At 61.4% G+C, this 20,746-nt stretch overlaps 1 protein-coding gene across 1 annotated transcript in view; it reads left to right on the forward strand.

Moving 5' to 3' along the window:
* TESC (tescalcin) overlaps positions 1-20,723 on the forward strand; it is a 47,379-nt gene extending 26,656 nt beyond the window's left edge. The window contains exons 2-8 of the mRNA XM_081113356.1: positions 1,931-2,000; positions 10,406-10,486; positions 12,699-12,838; positions 13,905-13,966; positions 14,061-14,168; positions 17,547-17,594; positions 19,414-20,723. Coding sequence (XP_080969482.1) covers positions 1,931-2,000; positions 10,406-10,486; positions 12,699-12,838; positions 13,905-13,966; positions 14,061-14,168; positions 17,547-17,594; positions 19,414-19,491 — 587 coding nt within the window. The 3' untranslated portion in view covers positions 19,492-20,723. The remainder of the gene's footprint in view (positions 1-1,930; positions 2,001-10,405; positions 10,487-12,698; positions 12,839-13,904; positions 13,967-14,060; positions 14,169-17,546; positions 17,595-19,413) is intronic.
* The last annotated feature ends 23 nt before the right edge of the window (positions 20,724-20,746 follow it).

Raw genomic sequence — 20,746 nt, forward strand, 5'->3', positions numbered from 1 at the left:
TGCTAGCTGAGTGGTTCAGTTGGTTGGAGTGTCATCCTGTGCACCAAAAGGTGTGGGTTTGATTCCCAGTCAGGGCACGTACAGAGGTTGCGTGTTCAATCCCCAGTGAGGGCATGTACGGGAGGCAGCCAATCAATGTCTCTCTCACATCAATGCTTCTCTCTCTCTCCTCCTCTCCCTTCCTCTCTCTTTAAAAGTCAATAAAAATACTTTTCTCGGGCGAGGATTAAAAAACATACCTACAGCTCAGCATTCTCAAGTCTTCCTAGGAGCTGCTGTTTGCTAGAAAATAGTCATTAGGACTGTCAGCTGGTCCTGAGGGCCCACTATGTTCTGGGTGCCTATCTCCACGCATTAGCCTCTCTTCCTCTGGACACCCTAGGAGGGGGTTGTATCCCCATGTTACAGATGTAGAAACTGATCCTTGGAAAGGTTAGTTAGGTAACCACTGAGGGCAACGACCACCTTTCTGGAGTAAATGTGGCCATTGATATCACATGTATGTTAGAACATTTGGATACTTGATCGGCCAGCAATTCCGCTCCTAGGTCTGTACCCAACAGAAATGAATAATTCCATTCACCAGAAGATGTATACAGGATGTTTGTGGCTGTATGATTTGAGTAGCCCTAATCTGGAAAATGTCCAAATGCCCAGCAATAGCAGAATAGATAAAGCATCCTCCCTTCAAACATGGAATAATATACAGCAGGGAACACGAACAAACAAGATGTGCAATAACTTGGGTGAGTTGTGAGACTATCATCAATAAACCCACAAACAAGTGCTGGTGAGGATGTGGAGAGAAGTGAGCCTGCTTGTGCACTGCTGGTGGGAGTGCAGACGGGGGCAGCCACTGTGGACAGCAGTATGGAGTTTCCTCAATAAATTAAAAATGACCCAGCAGTTCCGCTTCTGGGATTTTATCTGAAGTAACCCAAAACACTAATTTGAAAGAATATATGCACCCTTATGTTCACTGCAGAGGTATTCACAATTGCCAAGACTTGGAAGCAGCCCAAGTGCCTGTCAGTAGATGAGTGGATAAAAAAGCTGTAGTACATCTACACAACGGAATACCACTTAGCCATAAAAAAGGATTAAAAAAATAGCTAATCCAGTTGACATTCACTATTACATTAGGTTCAGGTGTACAGCATCGTGGTTAGACATTAATGTAACTTAGAAAGTGATCACTTGGATAAGTCTGACACCATACGTAGTTATTACAACATTATTGCCTATATTCCCTGTGCTGTACTCACCTCCCCATGGCTGTCTTTATACCTGGAAATTTATATTTAATCCCTTCACCTTTTCACCCAGCCCCCCAGCTCCCCTCCTATCTGGCAACCCTCAGTCTGCTCTCTGTGAGTCTGTGAGTCTGTTTTGTTTGTGTGTTTTGTTTTGAAGACTCCGCATCTAAGTGAAAGCAATGGTAGTTGTCTTTGTCTGATGTATTCCTCTTCATCTGTGACTACACCGAGCCCCTTTCTCAGCTGGGAAAGAGCCGTCTTCAGAGCGGCCGGAGGTCTGGTCTCAGAGGCCCGGAGAGCCTGGGCCCTGTCCCAGCCGCTGCAGCAACAGCTGTATTACCGCTACGGGGTCAGAGCTAAGGACCCTGAGGGCGTTACCGGGAAGAGTGGGAAGCCCTGTCCTGGCCGCCTCGCCTGCTTGCAGGGGGGAGGTGGCGTGAGAATGAATGGACGAGGGGAGGGGGGAGGTAGCGTGAGAATGAGTGGACGAGGGGAGGGGGGAGGTGGCGTGAGAATGAGTGGACGAGGGGAGGGGGGAGGTGGCGTGGGAATGAGTGGACGAGGGGGTCGGGGGGGGGGGGGGGAGGCAGTGGCCCCAGCCTCCCTCTAGTGGCTCCGAGGTCAGCAGCCCCGTGTCTTTCGGTCTCACTTTCTTTCCTTCTCTTACTTCGCAGTCTCATCGGACCAGATCGAGCAGCTCCGCCGGAGGTTTAAGCAGTTGAGCGGAGACCAGCCCACCATTCGGTGAGACGGGCAGCTGGGGGCGGGAGGGGGGTGGTGGGCGCTGGCAGGTCCGGGCACTGGGCAGTTTCTCTCCGTGTGTCTCTCTCCCCGTGTGCCCGTCTGCGGCAGCTGTTTTCGCTCTCCGGGCGCCTGCAGGACAGGATGCTCTCCCTGACGGGAGGAGGAGCCATCCTGTTTCTTTCGGATGAGAAGCGTCTAACTGGAGTGAAGTTAAGGGGGGGGGGGGTGCAGAGCTAGCCAGCCGCCACCTCACCCGACCTCCTCAGGTGGGCCGAGCTGCCGGACTCCGGCGCCAGCACCGGCACACGTGGAGGCCGTGTGCAATGTGTGGAACGTGTGAATGCCGGTCCTGCCCGCGGCCGGGTGCCGCCGGGACGGCTCAGATGTCAGAGGCCCCGTCCCTGACTCCCCCCCTCCGGTGGTTAGTGCTGACTTTGGTTAAGATGCCGGTGACGGCCCGGCCAGTGTGCTCAGTGGTTGAGCATCAACCTATGACCCAGGAGGTCTCGGTTGGATTCCGATGGAGGGTTCTCTCGCATCATTGACGCTTCTGTCTCTCTCCTCTCCCTTCCTCTCTGTGAATCATTAAACACATTTTTTAAAAATAAAAAGGTGGCAGGTGGCGGCCAGTGCCCCTTCCAGAAGCGGGCAGGTGACGTTTTTATGGACAGGCTTTGCACGGCGTGCCCCCTGGGCGAGTGCGTTCCGTCGGGTGGTGGTTGAGTCCCTGGAACGAGGTCCGTGAGGGGCCTCGGCCGCAGCCATGGTGTTTCCCTCAGAGGGTGGGCCCAGCTAAAGGGCGTCCCGGGGCCCTGACGTGGGAACTGCTCACAGATGTTACGTGAGCGTGCCCATGTGCTGCCCAGCTGGAGCCTGTGCCAATCCTGCCCCCCCCCCCCACACACACACACGAAGTCGTGGGGGAAAGACTCCCCCATTTCACAGACGGCCGAGGAGGCCGTGCTCTGGCCTGGGTCATGCGGCCCCTCGGGTGGAGGAGCGGGGATTGGAACCCAGTGCTGAGATCTTGCGTAAGGAAGTGGCCTCCCTGCTCTGCCCTCTGGGACCACCACCCTCAGTGTCCTGGGCCTGCAGCTCACGCAGCCCCTGCGCCGGGTCTCGTCTGTGCTGGGCGGTGAGTCGGTTGCACTCCTGCAGGAAGGAGCGGGGCTGACCACAGCGTCTTGTGCAAACGGCCTGCAGGAGGCCTCCTCCCTCCCCGGCTCACAGGCTCTCGGAACTGCTCTGCCTGTTCCTGATCGCCCCCCTCCAGGGCCCGGAGAGGGGAGACGGGGCAGCTTTTCGGTTCCCTGGGCTTTCCCGTCTGTCTGCCCAGGGCAGAAGGAACGCGTAGCGAGCCGCGGGCTGCGGTCTGGTCTCCAGCACTGTTCCCACGCTGCCAAGGTCTCCTGTGTGGCCTCGGGCCAGGCCTTCACCCTCTCTGGTCCCCGGGACACCCGCAGGCTGTCAGGGGCCCGGGGTTGTGCCGGGGTGGGGCAGGGCGAGGATTCGTCTCCTCAGTGTTTGGAAAAGTGTGGGTGGAAGCTGGCCAGGCTGTGGGGACATTCCAGATCATGAGAAAGGCGCTGGCTGGGGATCCCCAAGCGTGGCCCCCGGCACCCCGTCTGTGAGGGTGTGGGGAGCAGTGCCCTGTGCCCTCCCACAGGGGATATTCGAACACCTCGAGTGCAGAAGGTCTCTTAAAGGGGACCGTTCAAACCTGCAGGCTTTGTGCACAGACAGGTAAGATCTGCAAGCTGTGTTTTTAAAAGTTTAACGAAGAGTCGGGCTTTGCAATTTGTGACTTTAATAAATTGAATAGAGCTTTAAAAAACAAACAAGGTAAAGCTGCCAGAATTGGTTTTAACTTTAACCCACTTGTGTCCTGCCCGTGTTTGGTGGGATAAGTCTCTGGGCGTCAGGTAAGGACATGGGGGGCAGGGGTGACCCTGAGGCCTTTAGAGCTGGGATGTCAGGGCCCCTCCCCGGGTTCCTTACACAGCCAGAACCTCATTTTTAAAAAGTTCATCATGTTGCATTCTTTTTCTTAAGAGGGCCCCCAAATGATCGACAGGACCCCCAGATCTAAATGCGGAAGGCTGAACCTCCTGGTGGGTGCGAGGAGTAAGGGTCCTCTGACGTTTCTGCAGCACCTGCTGAGCCGCCCTCTCTCCTGGGAGGACCCTCCGCAGTGGCCCTCCGCGAGATGTAGCCGCAGGCCCGAAGAGAACGCAGTCATGGCCTCTCGCACCTTTCTCTTTCCTTGGGCCCTTTAACCGGCGACTGCCTTCAACAGCGACTTTTCACTTCCTGGTAGCGCCCTGGCAGGCTCCCCAACGTCCAGAAATAGCTGCAGTGGGTACTGCACCCAGGCGGAGCGGCCGGAGGCCGATTAGATAGAGCGAGTTACAGGCATACTTTCAGGTTCATGAGGCCACGGAAGGGGGTGGCTCCTGGGATAAAGGCCCAGGCGCCCGGGGCAGGGGGTGGTGTGCACTGTGCAGGCCCACACCCCGCACAGCCCACGGCACCCTCCCCGCCTGGTGGCCGTCCCCGCCCGCTGCACTGAGTCAGAGGTTCCCGCAGGGCGAACCCCATCCGTGGGAGCCCCAGCGCCATCAGCCGAGTGCTGACTGTGCCAGGCACCGGAGCCCTCTGAAGTCCACGTCATCACCCCGTTTTGCAGATTAAGAAACGAAGGCCCCGAGGTTAGGTCTCCCAGCAGGGCGGGCTGTGAGGAGCTCCATCTGCCATGGGTCATTGGTTACCGAGTCACTGCTTTTACCTGTCAGGTCGCCAGACATTTACCAGGTTCTTAGAACTATCGCCATGCGCACGGGGTGAGGCTGGGCCTGGGTTGCCCGGCTGTTTCACTGTCAGGATCTGATCTATCCCAGGAGTTAATGAGCCTTCGCCGCTAGGACGATGTGCTAGGACGATGTGCTAGGACGATGTGCTAGGACGATGCACATTTATTTAAAAAGAAAACCCCGCAGTCATTTGTAAAGCTGCACTGGAAACAGCAGCCGGTGTGTGTGTTGGGGGGTTGGGGGGAGCTGGGAGCAGCTTGGGGAGGAATAGTGTGGAGGAGGGGGCTGTGGGCGGAGAGGCAGGGCCGGGAGGGCCGGCGCAAGGACTGGGAGTGGGTGCTCCTTTCCGGTGTGAAAGCCTGGGCACCCGAGGGTGCTGCCCACACCCATGCCTCCCCTGCGCGGGACCCCTGACCCCTCAGTGGCCCGTCCACCCCGTCCCCATCTCAGAGGTACCTGCCCCGCCAGCCGCCTCTCCCCCAGGCCCCGTCAGGCTGCCTGCACCGCCCTCCTGGGGTGGCAGCGGCCTCCTCCCTGGACCCCTGCTCTGTCCAACGGCCCCGCCCACAGACACGCAGGAATGAGCGGGATCCTATTGAAATGGCGCTTCTCTGCCCCAATCGGTCCATCCTCCCGGGAAAATGATGTGCGAGCCCCCAGGCCGCTGCCTGTCCCAGGCCCCTGTGCGATGGGCCCACCCCTCCGCCGCCTCCTCCCCCTTCTGGAATGCCCTCCCCGAGCACTTGGGGCTGGGGCAGCCTTGGGGGGAGGGGGCGTCATGCACATTGTAGGGTGCTGAGCAGTGCCCCTGGCCGCCACCCCCCGACGCCCACAGCACGCCCCTCCCAGGACAGTGAGGAAGGCCCGCGACAGGGCCAGCAGCCCGGGCGGAGGACCCGCCTTCTCCGGGTCTCTGCTCCGGTGCCACCCTCGCCACCAGGCCACCGGCCGACGGCCACCAGCTCCCCGCGGCTCTGTCCCAGCTTTCTGTCTGCGTCCGTCTGTCTGTCCCTGGGAAGCCCGCGCCGGGGCAGGTGTCACTCCCAGGTCAGACTCTGCCGGGCGCTGGGGGGACAGCGGTGCAGGCACAGCAGTGGCGGGAGAGGAGGAAGCGTGGAAAGAGCGTGGCCTTTCCCTGCCAGCGAGCCTGGGGAGAGCCCGGGCCGTCAGGGGTCCCCAGCACTGGGCCATCGGGCCAGCGCCTCAAGGAGAAGCTGCCCCCCCTCCCCCGCCCCCCCCCCCCGGGATGGGCTAACAGGCGGGTGAGGCAGGGGTCTGGGCCAGCGGGGGCTCTGCCTGCTCCAGGGCCCCAGTGGTTCCGCTGGTTGGGCTATGCTCGGAGGAGCTGGCCACTGCCCCGGCGGGGCGGGGAGACACTTGCTAACGAGATGCGGTCCCTCCTCCACGGCCCAGGGGTCCCAGTATCTGGTGGCCCAGTGTGGGCATGGCAGAGGCTGAGCAGTGAGTGCAGGGAGGGGTCAGGGGAGACGGGAGGAGGAAAGTGCTGGGGGCCCTGGGCGTGGGGATCTGATGGGGGGCTGGGGGTCCGGGCTGAGGATCTGGGCCTCCTGCACCCTCAGCTGGGGCTCAGGAAGTCTGGGGTGGCTGGGGGCAGCCAGACCCAAAGCTGCAGAGAACTTGGCCTCTGAGCTGAGCTGAGCTGAGCTGAGCCTCAAAGCCACCGGAAACCAGCCCACACCACGGGCTGCGGAAGGAAGGTCCCGGCCCGTCCTTGTGGTTTGTTTCATCGTGTCCTTCCCTGTGGGCCAGACACTTGCCCTCTTCCTGGGTCCTGGTTGCGGCTCTCGGGCTGGTGGGAGCCGGGGCCCCATACAGGTCTCTGCTCCTCTTTCTCTCTGAAGTAAAACCGCTCAGGCGGGAGGAGGTAGCGAGTGAGGAAGTGCACGGGGCGGTCAGAGCCCGTGGCTTAGTCCCTGCCCCTGCCTGGGCTTCCTCTCCTTGCCTGTGAAATGGGGCGGCACTTAGCACAGCCGGACACCATGGGAGCCCTCCTGGAGGGGCGGGAGGCCGTGTGCCCTGCAGGCCTTGTGGGCCACCCCTCCCCTCCCCCCGACTGGTCACGCTCTGGCCCCAGAGCAGTGCCCTGTCCCAGGTGAGGCAGGGCCTGTTCCCACGGCTCAGATACCATCAGCCCAGCCGGTCCGACCAGCCCAATGGGCACCTGGGGGCCAGTGGGGAGGGAGGGAAATAAGACCGAAACCAGCATTTATGGGCGTGGAGCTGTGGTGAGCCTTTCCCAGGTTCTGGGCACAGGCCTGAGTCCAACTTGTTGAAAAGAGAGGTTGGCAAATAATTGGGAGTGTCCCCGAGAGCCAGACAGCCCGGCGGGCTCTCAGAGGGCTGCTCCGGCCAGGCTGTGCGGCCCGCGTCCGCGGTGCCATCCTTAGCCGTGGTAGGAAGTTTCTTCACCTCTCTGCCTCGGTTTCCCCGCCTTTAAGACGGAGATGAGTTCCTACTGTGTAGGATAATGAGGCGCTTAGGGAGGACGTAGGAGGTTAGCTGCTGTCATCGTCATCGTCATCATTTCAAGTTGAGGGCTCACTGAGTGCCAGGCAGCGTGCTTTGCGCCTTCCGTGCCTTTATCTTGTTTCATCTCGTTAGCCCCATGGTATTACCTGGTTATTCCCACGATCCCATTTCTCAGATGAGAAATCCGGGGCTCTGACACCTGCCTGGGGCTCCCCCCAGACCAGGCGACTGGTCAGCTGGAGCCTGGACCGCCCCCCGCGGAGCTTGACTTCACATCCCCTGTGATATGGGCGGTGCGAGTTTTGCACCCAATTCACAGATGAGGAAATGGAGGCTCCAAGAGTCAGAAAGGTGCCTGTGGGGAGGAGGAGGTTCTGCCAGCCTGTGGACCCAGCAGCGACCTCTGAGAAGGGAGCGAAGGCAGCTGGGCTTCCAAGACATCGTCATGCCCCTGCTGATTCCGGCTCCGCCTCACCTCTGCTGTCGGAGAGCAGGCCTCTTGTGTAGTTTGGCTCTGGGGGATGCCTGGCCCTGCGGGTTGTTTCTCCCTCCCTCCTCTTCCTCCTCCCCTCCCCTCCCAGGACGCTGCTGCCTGTCCTCCCTCTCTGGTCAGCCCCAGGGCCCCACGACCCTTTATGGGATCTCACGGTGACCAGGGCTGCTGGTGGTCCCTCTGGCCGCGTGCACAGCGTGGGCACTGGCTTTCTCCCAGCCCCGTAGAGCCTGCAGCTTGCACATTTCGGCTCTTCAGGGCTGGGCTCCGCCCTTGGGGACTGGCTCCAGCTGTTGGAGTCCAGGCTCGGCTCCTCCGTGTGAACTCGCTTTGGCTGTGAGGGACTAGGTTGGGCTCTTAGGCCTTAGCGGGGCCATCCCGGGCTAAGTCCATTAAAATCCAATTGACCTGGGTCCTGGGGAAGCCCGGGTCTCCATACAATTGCCTTAGAGCAGCGGTTCTCAACCTGTGGGTCACGACCCCTTTGGGAGTCGAATGACCCTTTCACAGGGGTCGCCTAAATACATTCTGCATATCAGATATTTACATTACGATTCATAACAGTAGCCAAATTACAGTTACGAAGTAGCAACGAAAATAATTTTACTGTTGGGGGTCACCACAACATGAGGAACTGTATTAGAGGGTCGCGGCGTTAGGAAGGTTGAGAACCACTGCCTTAGAGGAAAGGACCCTTCAGTGAGCGCACTTGGCCTGGGAGCCCGAGGTTGAAAGGGCTGCTGACTCTCCAGGGGGAGGTGCCCGTGGAAGTCACGGGGACACACTGAGGCTGGCTCCCCGGGGCCTGTGGGAGAGGGGGGCTTGCTTAGGGGTGAGCTGGGCTCCTGGGGTAGGCGCCTCCCTTTTGGACTAGGCTCCGCCCTCCGGGACTGGCTACAGCCTTAGGGTCTGGGCTGGGCTCTTAGGGGCTAAGCTCGGCCCTGGGGGCTGGGCTTCGGCTCTTTGGGCCAAGCTGGGAGCGCCCGGAGGGCACAGGAACGGCACGGGCAGCGAGCAGAGGCTGTCCAGGTCTGGGGCCAGTTCTCTCTGCGCAGAGGGGCCAGCGCGTGTTTAGGGAAATTTCAGCTGAAACCGCCTTTAAGTCTCTGCGTCCGTGGCACTTCCTCCTCCCGGCACGGCCCTCCAGGCCCAGTCCTGGGTGGGATGCCTGTGGCTCCCTGGCCTTTCTTGTTTGAAGAGGTGGTTTCCTCCTCCTGCCCGGCCTGCCCCCCTGTTCCCCGGATTCCCGCCTGTGCCCCGGGGCTCTTCCAACGCCACTGCCCATTGCAGTCGCAGAGCAGGGAGAAAGGTGAGCAGGAAGCAGATTCCGAGAACAAAGGCTGGGCTTTCAGGGAGGTGAGGACCTTCCCACAGCCTCACCGCGGTGCCCGCAAGTCCACAGCCTCGAGGACCCAGTGGGCCTGGGCCCAGCGACGGGGCCGCTGCCTTTGATGGTCACCCTCTGTCCCAAGTCAGCATCTTTTTTTTTTTTTAACCGCTTTACTGAAATACAATCCATATACCCTTCTGCTCACTTAGTAAAACGTACACGTCACTGGCTTCGGTCTGTTCCCAGAGTTGTTGCACCGCAAGCACCAGGCACGTTTTAGACATTCTGTCCCCCGAAGAAACCCGTATCCTCAGCCATCACGCCCCTGGCTCCAGCCCCCCAGCCCCGAAGCCACGCCTCTCCTTCCCGTGCCTGTGGGTTTGGCTACGCTGGACATTTTACATAAGTGAAATCAGACCCTGTGTGGCCTTGTAGGTCTGGTTTCTTCAGCATCATGTGTTCAAGGTTCATCTGTGCTGCAGGATGCATCCAGAGTCCATTTATTTTTTGTGGCTGAATAATATTCCCCTGTGGGGAGACCCCATTTTGTTTATCCAGTTATCACTTGATGGACATGTAGGGTGTTTCCGCTCCGTGGCGATGATGAATCATGCTGCTGTGAGCTTCATGCACATTCTCACGTCAGCACGTGCCCTTTCTCCTGGGTACACACCTCCGAGCGAATCGCTGGGCCAGGCGGTAGCTTTACAGCTCACGCCTTGCGGACCGGCCGGACTGTTGGCCACGCCTCCAGCCCAGCTTCCCGCTGTGCGACGCCACAGTGGCCGGAGCGGGCTCCCCACCCGGGGATGCGACGGGCTAAGTGGTCTCTGACCGCCCCGAATGGGTGCCATTCTTGTCTCCCTTTAACTTTCTGGAGGGGAATGTCCAGCACACTTAGTGGATTCCCCAAAGCCTCCCTGAGCCTCCAGACCCCGTTCCTGCCAGTCCAGGGTTGGGTCAGTGCCGCACGCTGTCCTGCTCTGACCTGCTCTCGTGGGCCCCTCTCAGGATGAAAGGGACAGCCTGGCCCCGGCCCAGTGGCTCCGTCGGTTGGAGCCTCGTCCTGTACATCAAACGCATTTCGGGTTCGATCCCCAGTTGGGGCACATACGGGAAGCAGCAATTGATGTTTCTCTCTCACATCGATGTTTTGTTTCTCTTCCTCTCTCTCTAGAATCAATAGAGGATTTTAAAAAAATACAGCCTGGTACATGGGGAAGTGTTATATGACATCTGTTTTCTTTTCTCTCCTTCCTGGTGCTCGTCCTTCCGGAACCAGCAAGGAGCACTTCAACAACGTCCCTGACCTGGAGCTCAACCCGATCCGATCCAAAATCATCCGTGCCTTCTTCGATAACCGGTGGGCCTTGTCCCGCGTAGGGGGGCTGTGTCCTCGGGGGAGCAGTTTGCCCTTGTAACTAACGTCTCACAGCCCTCGGTGCTCAGAACAGCCCTGGAGCTGGCGCAGGGAAGAGGAGGGAGCTGTTTGGGTAGGAGCTGTGAGCATGGGTTTGGGTCACACCGTTCTGGGGTCGTAGCTGGGTAACTTGGGTGGCTCACTCAGTCCCTCTAGGCCTCCGTATGAGTCAGCTTTGGCTGCGTAACAAATTACCCCAACACTTAGCAATTTAAAACAATGCGTATTTATGCTCTCACCGTTTGTGTGGATCAGGCACCTGGGTGCAAACAAGCTGAGTCCTCAGGCTCAGGGTCTGCTGGGGCTACAGTCATCTGAAGGCTCGACTGGGGAGGCTGTGTTCCCGAGCTCCCTGTTGGCAGGCGGCCTCTCAGGACCTCTCCACAGGGCTACTCGCACGTGGCAGCTGCTGGCTCCCCCCGCTGAGATGTCCCCATGACAAGGAGGGGGACTGACTGGGCACCCCCGATAGAAGCCACCAGTTTTGGTAACCCAACCTCTCAAGGCACAGGTCGCCGCACACTTGGAAAAGGGACTGAGCAGGGGCGTGGGATGCTGGGGGGCCACCTGGGAGGCTGCCTCAGTTTCCTCATCTATTAAATGGAGGTAATCACAGCCTCTGCCTTTCGGGGTCGCTGAGAGGGAGCAGAGATGATGCGCTAAAGCGCTAAGGGCTGTCCTGCTTGTTGCCCTGGACTACAGACGGCAAAACTGAGCTTCAGGGAGACGGTGCACGTGGCTGCCTGAGTCCCAGAGCTGAGGCTCCGGCCAGAGCTCCTCCACCAAATGCCGTGTTGTTGGCGTTGAAAGACTCACATGCTTGGATGGAGGCCCCTGGGGTGTGAGCTCCAGGCCTGACCCCTCTGTCCGCAGAGATCGCTGACACAGGAAGAACCGGCAGAAAGAGGAAGGAAGGGATCGGGCCACCAGTACTTCCCTGACCCGTTCTAAGCAGCGTGAGCCTGGGCGGCTCAGCTCTGGTTGGACGGGGGCTGCGAGGCCCGAGCAAGATGCTGAGCCCCTCGGAGCCTCGCCTGCTCACAGTGGGGGAATGGGGAGTTCTCCCTCCAGGGCTCATGGGGCAAGACCTGAGGAGAGAGCGACCGAGAGTTCACCAGGCAACGCGGGAGAGAAGACGCCGCAGGATAACTGCTTGTGCAAAGGCCCAGTGGATTCGAAGCACTGCCCTCGACGGCTCGTTGTCCCAGGCCAGCTGGAGTGGCCCTTTGCTGGGACGCACAGTAAGGGCGGGACCCCCGCCTGCCATTCTGATGGCCCCTCCCTCCGGGGCCGCCGGACTGTGGCCGCTGGGGTCCGTGGCGGAGGCCTCTCCAGAGCTGTTGTCACCGGGACCCGCCTGGGGGCCGTGACCACGCCTGCTGTGCGCTCCCTGAGCCCCGCCCGGGCAATGCCCTTTCTTGCCCCTCAGGAGGGCACACGGGCAGGGACGGCAAACTGCCCGGATTCACTAAAGCACCGGGAGCCACGTGACCTGCCCTGGTAGTGACAGGCTCCTAGCGCTGCCTGGGCTGCTGGGACGCTGCCAGAGAACGGGCACCACAGGCCCGGCGGCCGGCCCGGGTCTGTCCCAGCTGCTCCCCAGCCTCGGTAGCCTGAACGCAGCCACAGCGACAGTGAAGGAACGGGCGTGGCTGTGAGCCAGTAACACTGTATTTGCGGACATTGAAATGTGAATTTCATGTAATTTTCGCTTGTGATGAAATGCCATCCTTTTGGGTTTCGCCCCCAAACATTCTTTCCACCATTTCAAAACATGAAGACCCTCCTGGGTCCCTGAGCTGCGCAAACACGGCGGCCCTGGGCTGCAGTGCCACCCCTGATGCCAAGGAAAGTGTCAGATGGACCCGGTGAGCTGCTGCACTGCCCGGAGCCTCAGTTTCCCCAGTGTGAGTCCCACCTGTGTGCCCGCAGCACAGCCAGGCCGCCCTGCGTCCCTGGCCCGGGCGCCAGGTCTCCGAGGACCTCCTGGGGCTGTGCTGAGCCTCCCAGGCCCTGGGCCCCCGAGCAGGCTGTTGGGAAACAGAACCCAAGCTCGGACGGCCACGGAGGGCAAAGTATGTGTCCCCAAGGGCCGAGTTCTCTGCGCTGTGGGGAGTTCTCAGTTCATTTCCAACCTGCCTTGCCACCCCCGCAGGAACCTGCGCAAGGGGCCCAGCGGCCTGGCCGACGAGATCAACTTTGAGGACTTCCTCACCATCATGGCCTACTTCCAGCCCATCGACATCACCATGGACGAGGAGCAGGTGCAGCTGTGCCGGAAAGAGAAGCTGCGATGTGCGCACCCTCCCCGTTCTGCGTGGGCGGGTGGGGGGTGACAAGCATGGGGGGGGTGACCCCACCACAAGGAGTGGCTCTCCCGCCTCCAAAATGGCCCCACGGCGGCCTCCCCGTGAGCACCCTCAGCCGCAGGCGGTCCCGGGAATAGAAGGGGTTGTCGGTGATTCGAAAGCAAGGCCCTGGGCTCAGACAGACCTGGTTCCCTCTGGCCCTTCCATTGGGCAGCCATGTGACCTTGGCCTGCACATGGGGATCTGTGCGCCCAGGCTGGCTCGGAGGCTGATGGGATGACACGGCCGTGAAATCGATGAACCCGGATCCAAACCCCTGGTTCCCCGTCCCTGACAGGGTGGCCGAGGGCAAGCACCTTAACTTCCATGAGCTTCAGCAGCCCATCTGAGCCTCATGGGGAGCGTGAGGACGAGGGGAGAGGGTATTTGACCAGGGCCCCTGGCCAGCGCTGGACAGATGCCAGCAAAGGACTCCTGAGCTTGGGGCTCCCTGGGGCCGAGCCCCGAGGGCGGAGGTGCCTCTCAGCCGCTGCCTCTGTGGCTGTGGGCGCCAGTGGTGGCAGCAAAGGAGCAGGTGGATGTCACCAGGAGGAGGCGCTAACGCCCCTCATGCCCACAGCGGGAAGCTCCCGTCAGCCAGGGCCCCAGGGCCTGGGACCTGCCAGGGACAGAGCCATGAGCTAACACTGCTTTGTCTCCATGCCAACGATGTCACATCACCCACGCTCGGTGTGCCAGGCAGTCCTGGGCCCTAACCCGCCCGCTGTCGCTCATCGAGCCCTGGCAGCACCATGAGGGAGGCGTTTGCTATTCCCATGTCACAGATGGGGAAACTGAGGCTCAGGGAAGTTGGGTCACCTGCCCAAGGTCACCCACTAGGAAGTGGCCAGTCTGCCCCTGGCCTTTGCCCTTGACCCCTATGGCTTTGGCACTTAGGCCTCACTGTGGGGGTCTTCTGCTCAGTGTGAGGTAGGTGAGGAGCTGGGAAGATGGGGGGCAGGGCCCCGGGCTCCCTCCGCCTCCCTGACTGAGCCTCCCCGCTGCCGCCCCAGTTCTGTTCCACATGTATGACTCGGACAGCGACGGCCGCATCACCCTGGAGGAATATCGAAATGTAAAGTATGCTCCTCACCCGCCCGGCCAGGGCTCCTGGCGCCCCCCGCCCAGCGGGCACGGAGGCCCTGGGTCACGTCTCTGCCCGCCGGCAGGTGGTGGAGGAGCTGCTCTCCGGGAACCCGCACATCGAGAAGGACTCGGCCCGCTCCATCGCCGACGGGGCCATGATGGAGGCGGCCAGCGTCTGCATGGGGCAGATGGTGAGTGACCTGCCAGGGCTGCGGCTGTGGGGCCTGCGGACCAGCTGGTAGCCTCTGGAGTGACCGGCAGCACCTGGCACCGTGGCAGGGCCGGGCGGTGCGGAGCAGGCTCGCTTTACTGTGTCTGTCCTGCGTGGCTCGGAGGGGATTTGAGGCCCTGCGGCAGGGCTCACAGGGAGCCCTCTTGGGCCATCTGCTCTGGTCTGGGGCCCTGAGGAGCTGGGGGGGGGGCGGGTTACCTGAAACGTAGGAGAGGGCCCTGCCTTCAGAGCTTGCGGCTGCAGGCGGGCGGGGAGCGGGGGGCGGGGGGGGGGGCCTCCACTGCTCAGGCCGGGCGGGCAGAGTGGGGTGGGGAGGACCCACGGGCACGAGCACAGAGCAGGGGACACCTGAGCTTGGCCGGGTCACACTGGTGTAGCCAGGCCGGGCCACTTCTCAGGGCTGCAGGTCAGCCTGTGATGAGCTGGGCGGGTTGGAGCCGGCTCCCCACCCCGCGTTTGGCACGTAGCCCGGGCGGCAGCCTCCCGGGCCTCCACGCACTCGGTGCCAGCCGCACCTTCCCAGTTATGACAACCTGAATGTCTCCAGGCGTTGCCAGAGGTCCCTGGGGAGAGGGGCTGTGGGGAGAGGGGCGGAATCGACCCAGCGAAGAGCCAGTGGATCTGAGGGCCACAGGGAAAGATGCTCAGTGACACTGTCACCGCATGTGCCCGTAGGAGCGGCCACTGCCCGCGTTCACACTGCTGCCGGGGTGTGGAGGCCCCTCTCCGAGGGCGCCCACAGCATGTGCGGCCACTGCGCGAGGCCCTTCGCATTTGCCGTCTTATTGATTCTTAGCCTCGTTTTTACTGGTGGGGACCGGGGCTCAGGGACACGGAGCTCCGGAATTTGGGGCCATGATCTTGGCTGTGCTTAGTAGGCTCACTCGGGCGGGGGGGGGGGGGGTGCGGGGGGGGGGGGGGCTGGGGCCGGAGGGCCAGCCTGACACTGTGGCTCGAGCCCTCGGGGACCTCGTGGCAGGCGCGAGGCCGTCTCCATGGACTCTGTTCCCTGGGTGTCGGGGTCCCGCTGGGCCGTCCCCGCCCTGCTCCTGTGTTTATGTCAGCTCCGCTGTGCACGCCTGTGGCTGAGGGTTCACAGCCTGTGTGTGTGTGTGTGTGTGTGTGTGTGTGTGTGTGTGTGTGTGTGTCGGGGGGGGGGGGCGCTGTTTTCCTGCTGGATCTGCTGTTTGTGCCCCAAGACTGAGCCCAGGGGCCACAGCAGGCCAGGCCGGCCCCGGGGGTGGGGCTGGGGGATTTATTGGCCTGTATTTTATCTGCCTGCTGCTTGGGCGCAGGGCAGGCGCTGGCTTCCGAGAAACCACCCCACTCAGCAACTTAACTGCCACAGAGGCTGGTGACCTCGGCGGGGAGCGCAGGGATGCCCACCGGCTGTCGGGCCCGATTCCCATGTGATGTAACCACACGCGCCGCCTGTAAGCCGCTCCCGGCCTCCAGCCCCAGCTGGCGAGCTTTCTCCGCTTGCTGTAGTAAACGTGGCGGCTCGCAGCTGCTGACGGGCACCAACCCGCACAGCCTCCGAAGCGGGCACGTGGAGCCGCGGCTTCCCGGCCGTGTCCCGAGCGCCGTCTACTTAGGATCCTCCGCGTCCTCGTCACATTTTCGTGGCGGCGTGGGCCGGAGAAGCAGACGAGCTGCGTGCGTTTCAATGCCGCCGGCCTCTGAGGACGCTGAGGGTACCCACACTGCCACCCCACACTGAGGATCCAGCACCCTTTAATGGACGTCAAGGCCTGTCACTGACGGCAACGGCTTCGTTCTGGAGTGCTCTCTTTGGGGAGGCTTCTTGTGGCTCCAGAGGGGTGCTGCTTGGCTGGGGGCTCGGCCTGGGGTGTTTCTCCGAGCCCCTCTCTCTCCTTCCTTCCAAGGGTGCCCTGCAGCCCCGGCCCGGGCCAGGGGGGCCTTGTCTGTACTTGGCTCTCCTCGCTGCCCTGGGCACTGGGTTTGCCTGCAGGGACAGGACAGCCACTTCTCACTGGGCCCATGACAGGCATCTGAGGACTGGTTGCATTTATAACATTTAAAAAAATGTATACCAAGTGCAATGAAGAAACCAGAGGGAGAGCCCTGTCCGCGGGACTAGCGGCCTGGCCCCTGCCCGGGGCCTTCCCTCTAAGGGGCGCGGGCAGGCCTGCCCCGGAGGCTGCTGCGAGGCTGCGCAGTCCGTGTTGGCGGAACAGCCGTGGTGAGCGCTCGGGACAGTGCCTGGCACGTCGCAGACTTCCTTAAAGACACATGGGACAGCCTCCAGGGAGGTCCCGAGAGAAACGAAGCGTCTCTCCTTGGCCTTCTCCCTTCAGCCCGTCCTGCTCCCCGAGGGAACAAGGCAGGTCCACGCCATGCCCCTGCTGGCCGGCTTTCTGCGTCCCTCTGCGGAGTTGACTGCCCGGCTTCTCTCTGTGCCGCCCCCACGTGGCAGCAGGGGGGCCGCCGAGCTGGGCAGAGGGTCCGCAGACACCCTGCTGCTCCTGCTTGTGGTCCGCTCCGCTGTGCACGTGCCTTGGCGCCGTTTCCCTGTCCGTGGGCATAGGTCGCCCTTTTCTAATGGCCGCACGGTGGTCCCGCGGACAAGTGACGTTTGTGTGGCTGGGCATCTGGGATGCCGGCCGGGCTGCCCTGTCCCTAAGGGGCTGGGGGGGTGTCCAGGGGCCCTTGAGCCAGAGCTGAGAGCAGCAGCGGAAGGGCACGAGGCCCCTGTGCCCCCAGCAGGGTCACAGCGGGAGGCCAGCACCGCCAGTGACGGGGCAGGTGAGGCCACCGCCAGGCGCTATCATGGTGACTCACTGGGCACACAGGCCAGCCCTTCGCCCCCCTGCTCCTTTCCCCAGTGGCCTGGGCTCGGATCCGCCTAGAACTGGTTCTTATCGATGCTGGGGCGCTGAGGCAGGACCAGGAAGTGTGTGCCATTGGCGTCCTGCTGGGGCCTGGCAGAGGGGGCCGGGTGGGGAAGGAGGGCCCGTGCCTCCGTGCCCACCCCGCCTCCTTTTCCACCCTCGTCCACAGGGTCCCCAGCCGCCTACCCTCCCGCCCTCCAGCCAGTGAGGGGGCCGTCGGATTCAGGGTGACTGGCCTTGAGCCAGAGACAAATAATGCAGAATGACCCTCTTGTGACTTGACCTAAACAGGCCCAACCATGTGCGTGCGTGTGTGTGTGTGCGTGTGTGTGTGCATGTACATGTGCAGGTGTGCGCGTGTGTGTGTGTGTGCGTGCGTGTGTGTGCGTGCGCATGTACATGTGCAGGTGTGCGTGCGGGGGGAGGGGCAGAGCCTCCTGAGCCTCCGGTGGAAGCCACTCACCCTGCCTGTGCTCTGTCCCCAGGAGCCTGATCAGGTGTACGAGGGCATCACCTTCGACGACTTCCTGAAGGTGCGTGTCTGGGGTAGGGGTGCGGGGGAGAGTCCTGGGTGTGGCCGAGGTGGGACTCGAGGGGGAGCCAGCTGGTCAGGAGACTGGCATCTCCGTGGAAAGGGTCGAGCCTGGGCGTGGCGTTAAGACAATTTAAACTGATTCTACTTGCTTTCTATTGAAAAAGCAATATTCCCGCGCGGCCAGAACATTTGGAGTGTACAAAGGGTGCACAGTTCCCCTCGCCCTTCTCAGAAGCCGTGCCAGTGCGCAGCGGGAAGCAGGGCTCCGGGTGTCTGTGCCCAGACACTGGACCAACCCGAGTGTGGTCCTGCCCTGGTTTTCCCGCCTGCACCCGGGCGGCTGCGCTCCTCCCGCCTCCCTGGCGGCTCCCCGCTCCCCCTAGTGGACACTCAGGCCTTGCTCATCCTTCCTGCTACACAGGACTCCCAGTTGGGAGCTGGGACCCCTCGCTGCTCTGGCAGGAGATACCCCGTTGCAGGGAGATGAGGCCCCCGCCCTCTGACTGGCTCTTTGGCCCCGAGCACCCCAGCATCGGGGTTGCCAAGGCCTTTCTGGGAGTTGAGGAAGTCGGGGGGAATGGCATGGAGTGGGGCCGGCCCTGCTCCCGTCTGCAGTCCTGACCTGGCCTGTCACCAGCCCATGCCCGGCCCAAAGGCTGCGAGGAGGCCCGTGGTCTCCTTCACCTTCCCAGGCGCACCAGCCGAGGCTGGGCAGGCGAAGGTGGGATACCTTTCCTTCTTGTCTGAGAAGCCAGCTTCCTCGCCGAAGGCTGGCCACCGCCATGCCTCCAGCCGGGTGGGCCTTTCCTGCTCGGCTAGCGCCTCCCCACCCGAGCTCCACAGCTTCCTTGGTGACCCCACTGCCACCTGCCTTTAGCAGGAACCGTCCTGGTGCCCAGGTAACTTTCCCGGGAACGTCCTGCTCACCCAGCGAGGGCCAGAGCCTCCCGTGGGCCCAGGTGTTTCCTCTGGTCCTCACCCCACCCAGGGCAGCTGCAGGGCCCGGGAAGCGCGTGGCATTGTGCGTGTGACAGTGGCCTCCCTGTGGCTTTGGCTTCCCCGTTTCCAGCCCCCGGCTGTCCCTGGAGACGCTGTGGTGACAGCTTGAGAGTTTGACGTTCTTACATAAGCAGGGAGCCCATGAGAAGTCACCGCCCACCACATCCCTCCCGCCCTCGCTCCATTTGGGGCCCTCTTGGGGGAGCGGGGGACTGTGTGGCTGAGGAGCTGGCGAGCACCCAGCCGGTGTGGGACTCTTAGGGGTGGGGGTGGGGGGGTAGGGTCTGGCAGAGCCCGGCCAGGCCACACTGGGACGGCGTCTCCAGCACCAGGTATTGTGGCCACGGCCCTGGTCTTTGGGTGGAAATGACGTCTCCTTTGAGCTTGTCTGTGTAGAACATGGACGGTTAGAAAGACCAGACTGTTGTCACCTTTTAATGAATGATGAAGGCTTACTGAAACCTCACAGCTGCAGAGCCCTGAAGTTTATAAAACGCTTCTGATGACTCGACACCCCACACACCCAGTCTTCTGTGCTGTGGGGGACAGGGGTGGTCTTGGCATTTTAGTGGGGACTCAGAGCCTGAGGCGGCGGAGGATGGGAGTGTGGGTTCCGGACTCAGTCACCACCTGCGGTGACACCTCAGAGAACACGAATGCCAGAGGCAGCTCCCCAGCAGAGCGGCAGCTCCCTGTGGTGGCTCAGCTGGCTGTCCCGCGGGCACATCTCTGATGCCCGCAGAGGGAGGTGGGGTGGGGGGTGGTTCAGGACTTGCCTGGGTCGGTGTGAGGCCCTGATGCCGCTCCGTGCATTTCAGATCTGGCAGGGGATCGACATCGAGACCAAGATGCACGTCCGCTTCCTTAACATGGAGACCATGGCCCTCTGCCACTGAGCGCTCCCCGCGGAGACCGCACTTTGCACCGCGCAGCCCCCCGAGGCCGAGCAGCCGGGCCGGGGCCTGCGCCCCGCAGCTCATCCCGCCCCAGACAGGGCATGGTGTGTGGGACTTTACTGTTTTTATCTCCAATAAAAAAGGAACAGGGTTTGTTAATGAACAAGGCTCCTGTCTGTCCCTTGCCCACACGAGTGGCCAGCCATTGGCTGGCACAGCGGAGATGGAGGAGCAAGCAGCTGAGTCATGGTCGAAGGCTGGTTCAAGGGGATTTTTCTCCTTGTTGGGTTCATTTTGGTAATGTGTCTGCTGTTTTCCCTGCAGAAGTGCTGGGAATTAAGTCAGGAGGCAGCTCCTTGCTCCCGGGACTGGGGACTTGGCTGTGGGCTTCCTCAGTGTCGTGGCCACACATTTGGAGCCTGTGCGGCTGCAGGGGCCCGAGCTGGCCTCCTGGTGCTGGGCACCGATGCCAGGGCTCAGGCTGGGGTGCTGTGGCCCCTCCTGGCAGGATGGGGCAGCGGCAGGGCCCAGCACTTGGTCCCCAGCGTCCGTGGCAGCGATGTAGACCTGGCACCGCGGGTTGATGTGACTGCCCCAGGTAAGCATCTCCCAACGCTCACCTGATCGGGATGGGCTGTGGGCGGTGGTGAGGAAGCATGGGTGTGCATCGCAGGTGGGGCTGTGGCCTGTGAGTCAAACTTGGGGAGCCGAGATGCCCTGCGCCTTGCCCAGCAGTACTGACGCCCTGGGCACAGCGCCGGGTGGTGGGAGCTGTCGCTGTTTGCATTCCAGGCGTCCTCCCGGCATCACATTAAGGAGACGCTCTGCTCCTTTACCGACACTTGCTGGGCGGCGCCGTTTCCACCTTAAAGTTCTCCTGCGAACTGGCAACAGCTGTTACTTGCATTCTCTAATTTTTTTAAAAAAATATGTCTTTATTGATTTCAGAGAGGAAGGGAGGAGAGATAGAAACATCAATGATGAGAGAACCATTGATGGGCTGCCTCCTGCATGATCGGGGATCAAGCCTGCAACCTGGGTATATGCCCTGACCTGGAATCAAACTGTGACCTCCTAGTTCAGTGATGGCGAACCTTTTGAGCTCGGCGTGTCAGCATTTTGAAAAACCCTAACTTAACTCTGGTGCCGTGTCACATATAGAAGTTTTTTGATATTTGCAACCATAGTAAAACAAACTTATACTTTTGATATTTATTTTATATATTTAAATGCCATTTAACAAAGAAAAATCAAC

This window comes from Myotis nattereri (assembly GCF_964212035.1).
Source record: "Myotis nattereri genome assembly, chromosome: 19".
Taxonomy (NCBI): domain Eukaryota; kingdom Metazoa; phylum Chordata; class Mammalia; order Chiroptera; family Vespertilionidae; genus Myotis; species Myotis nattereri.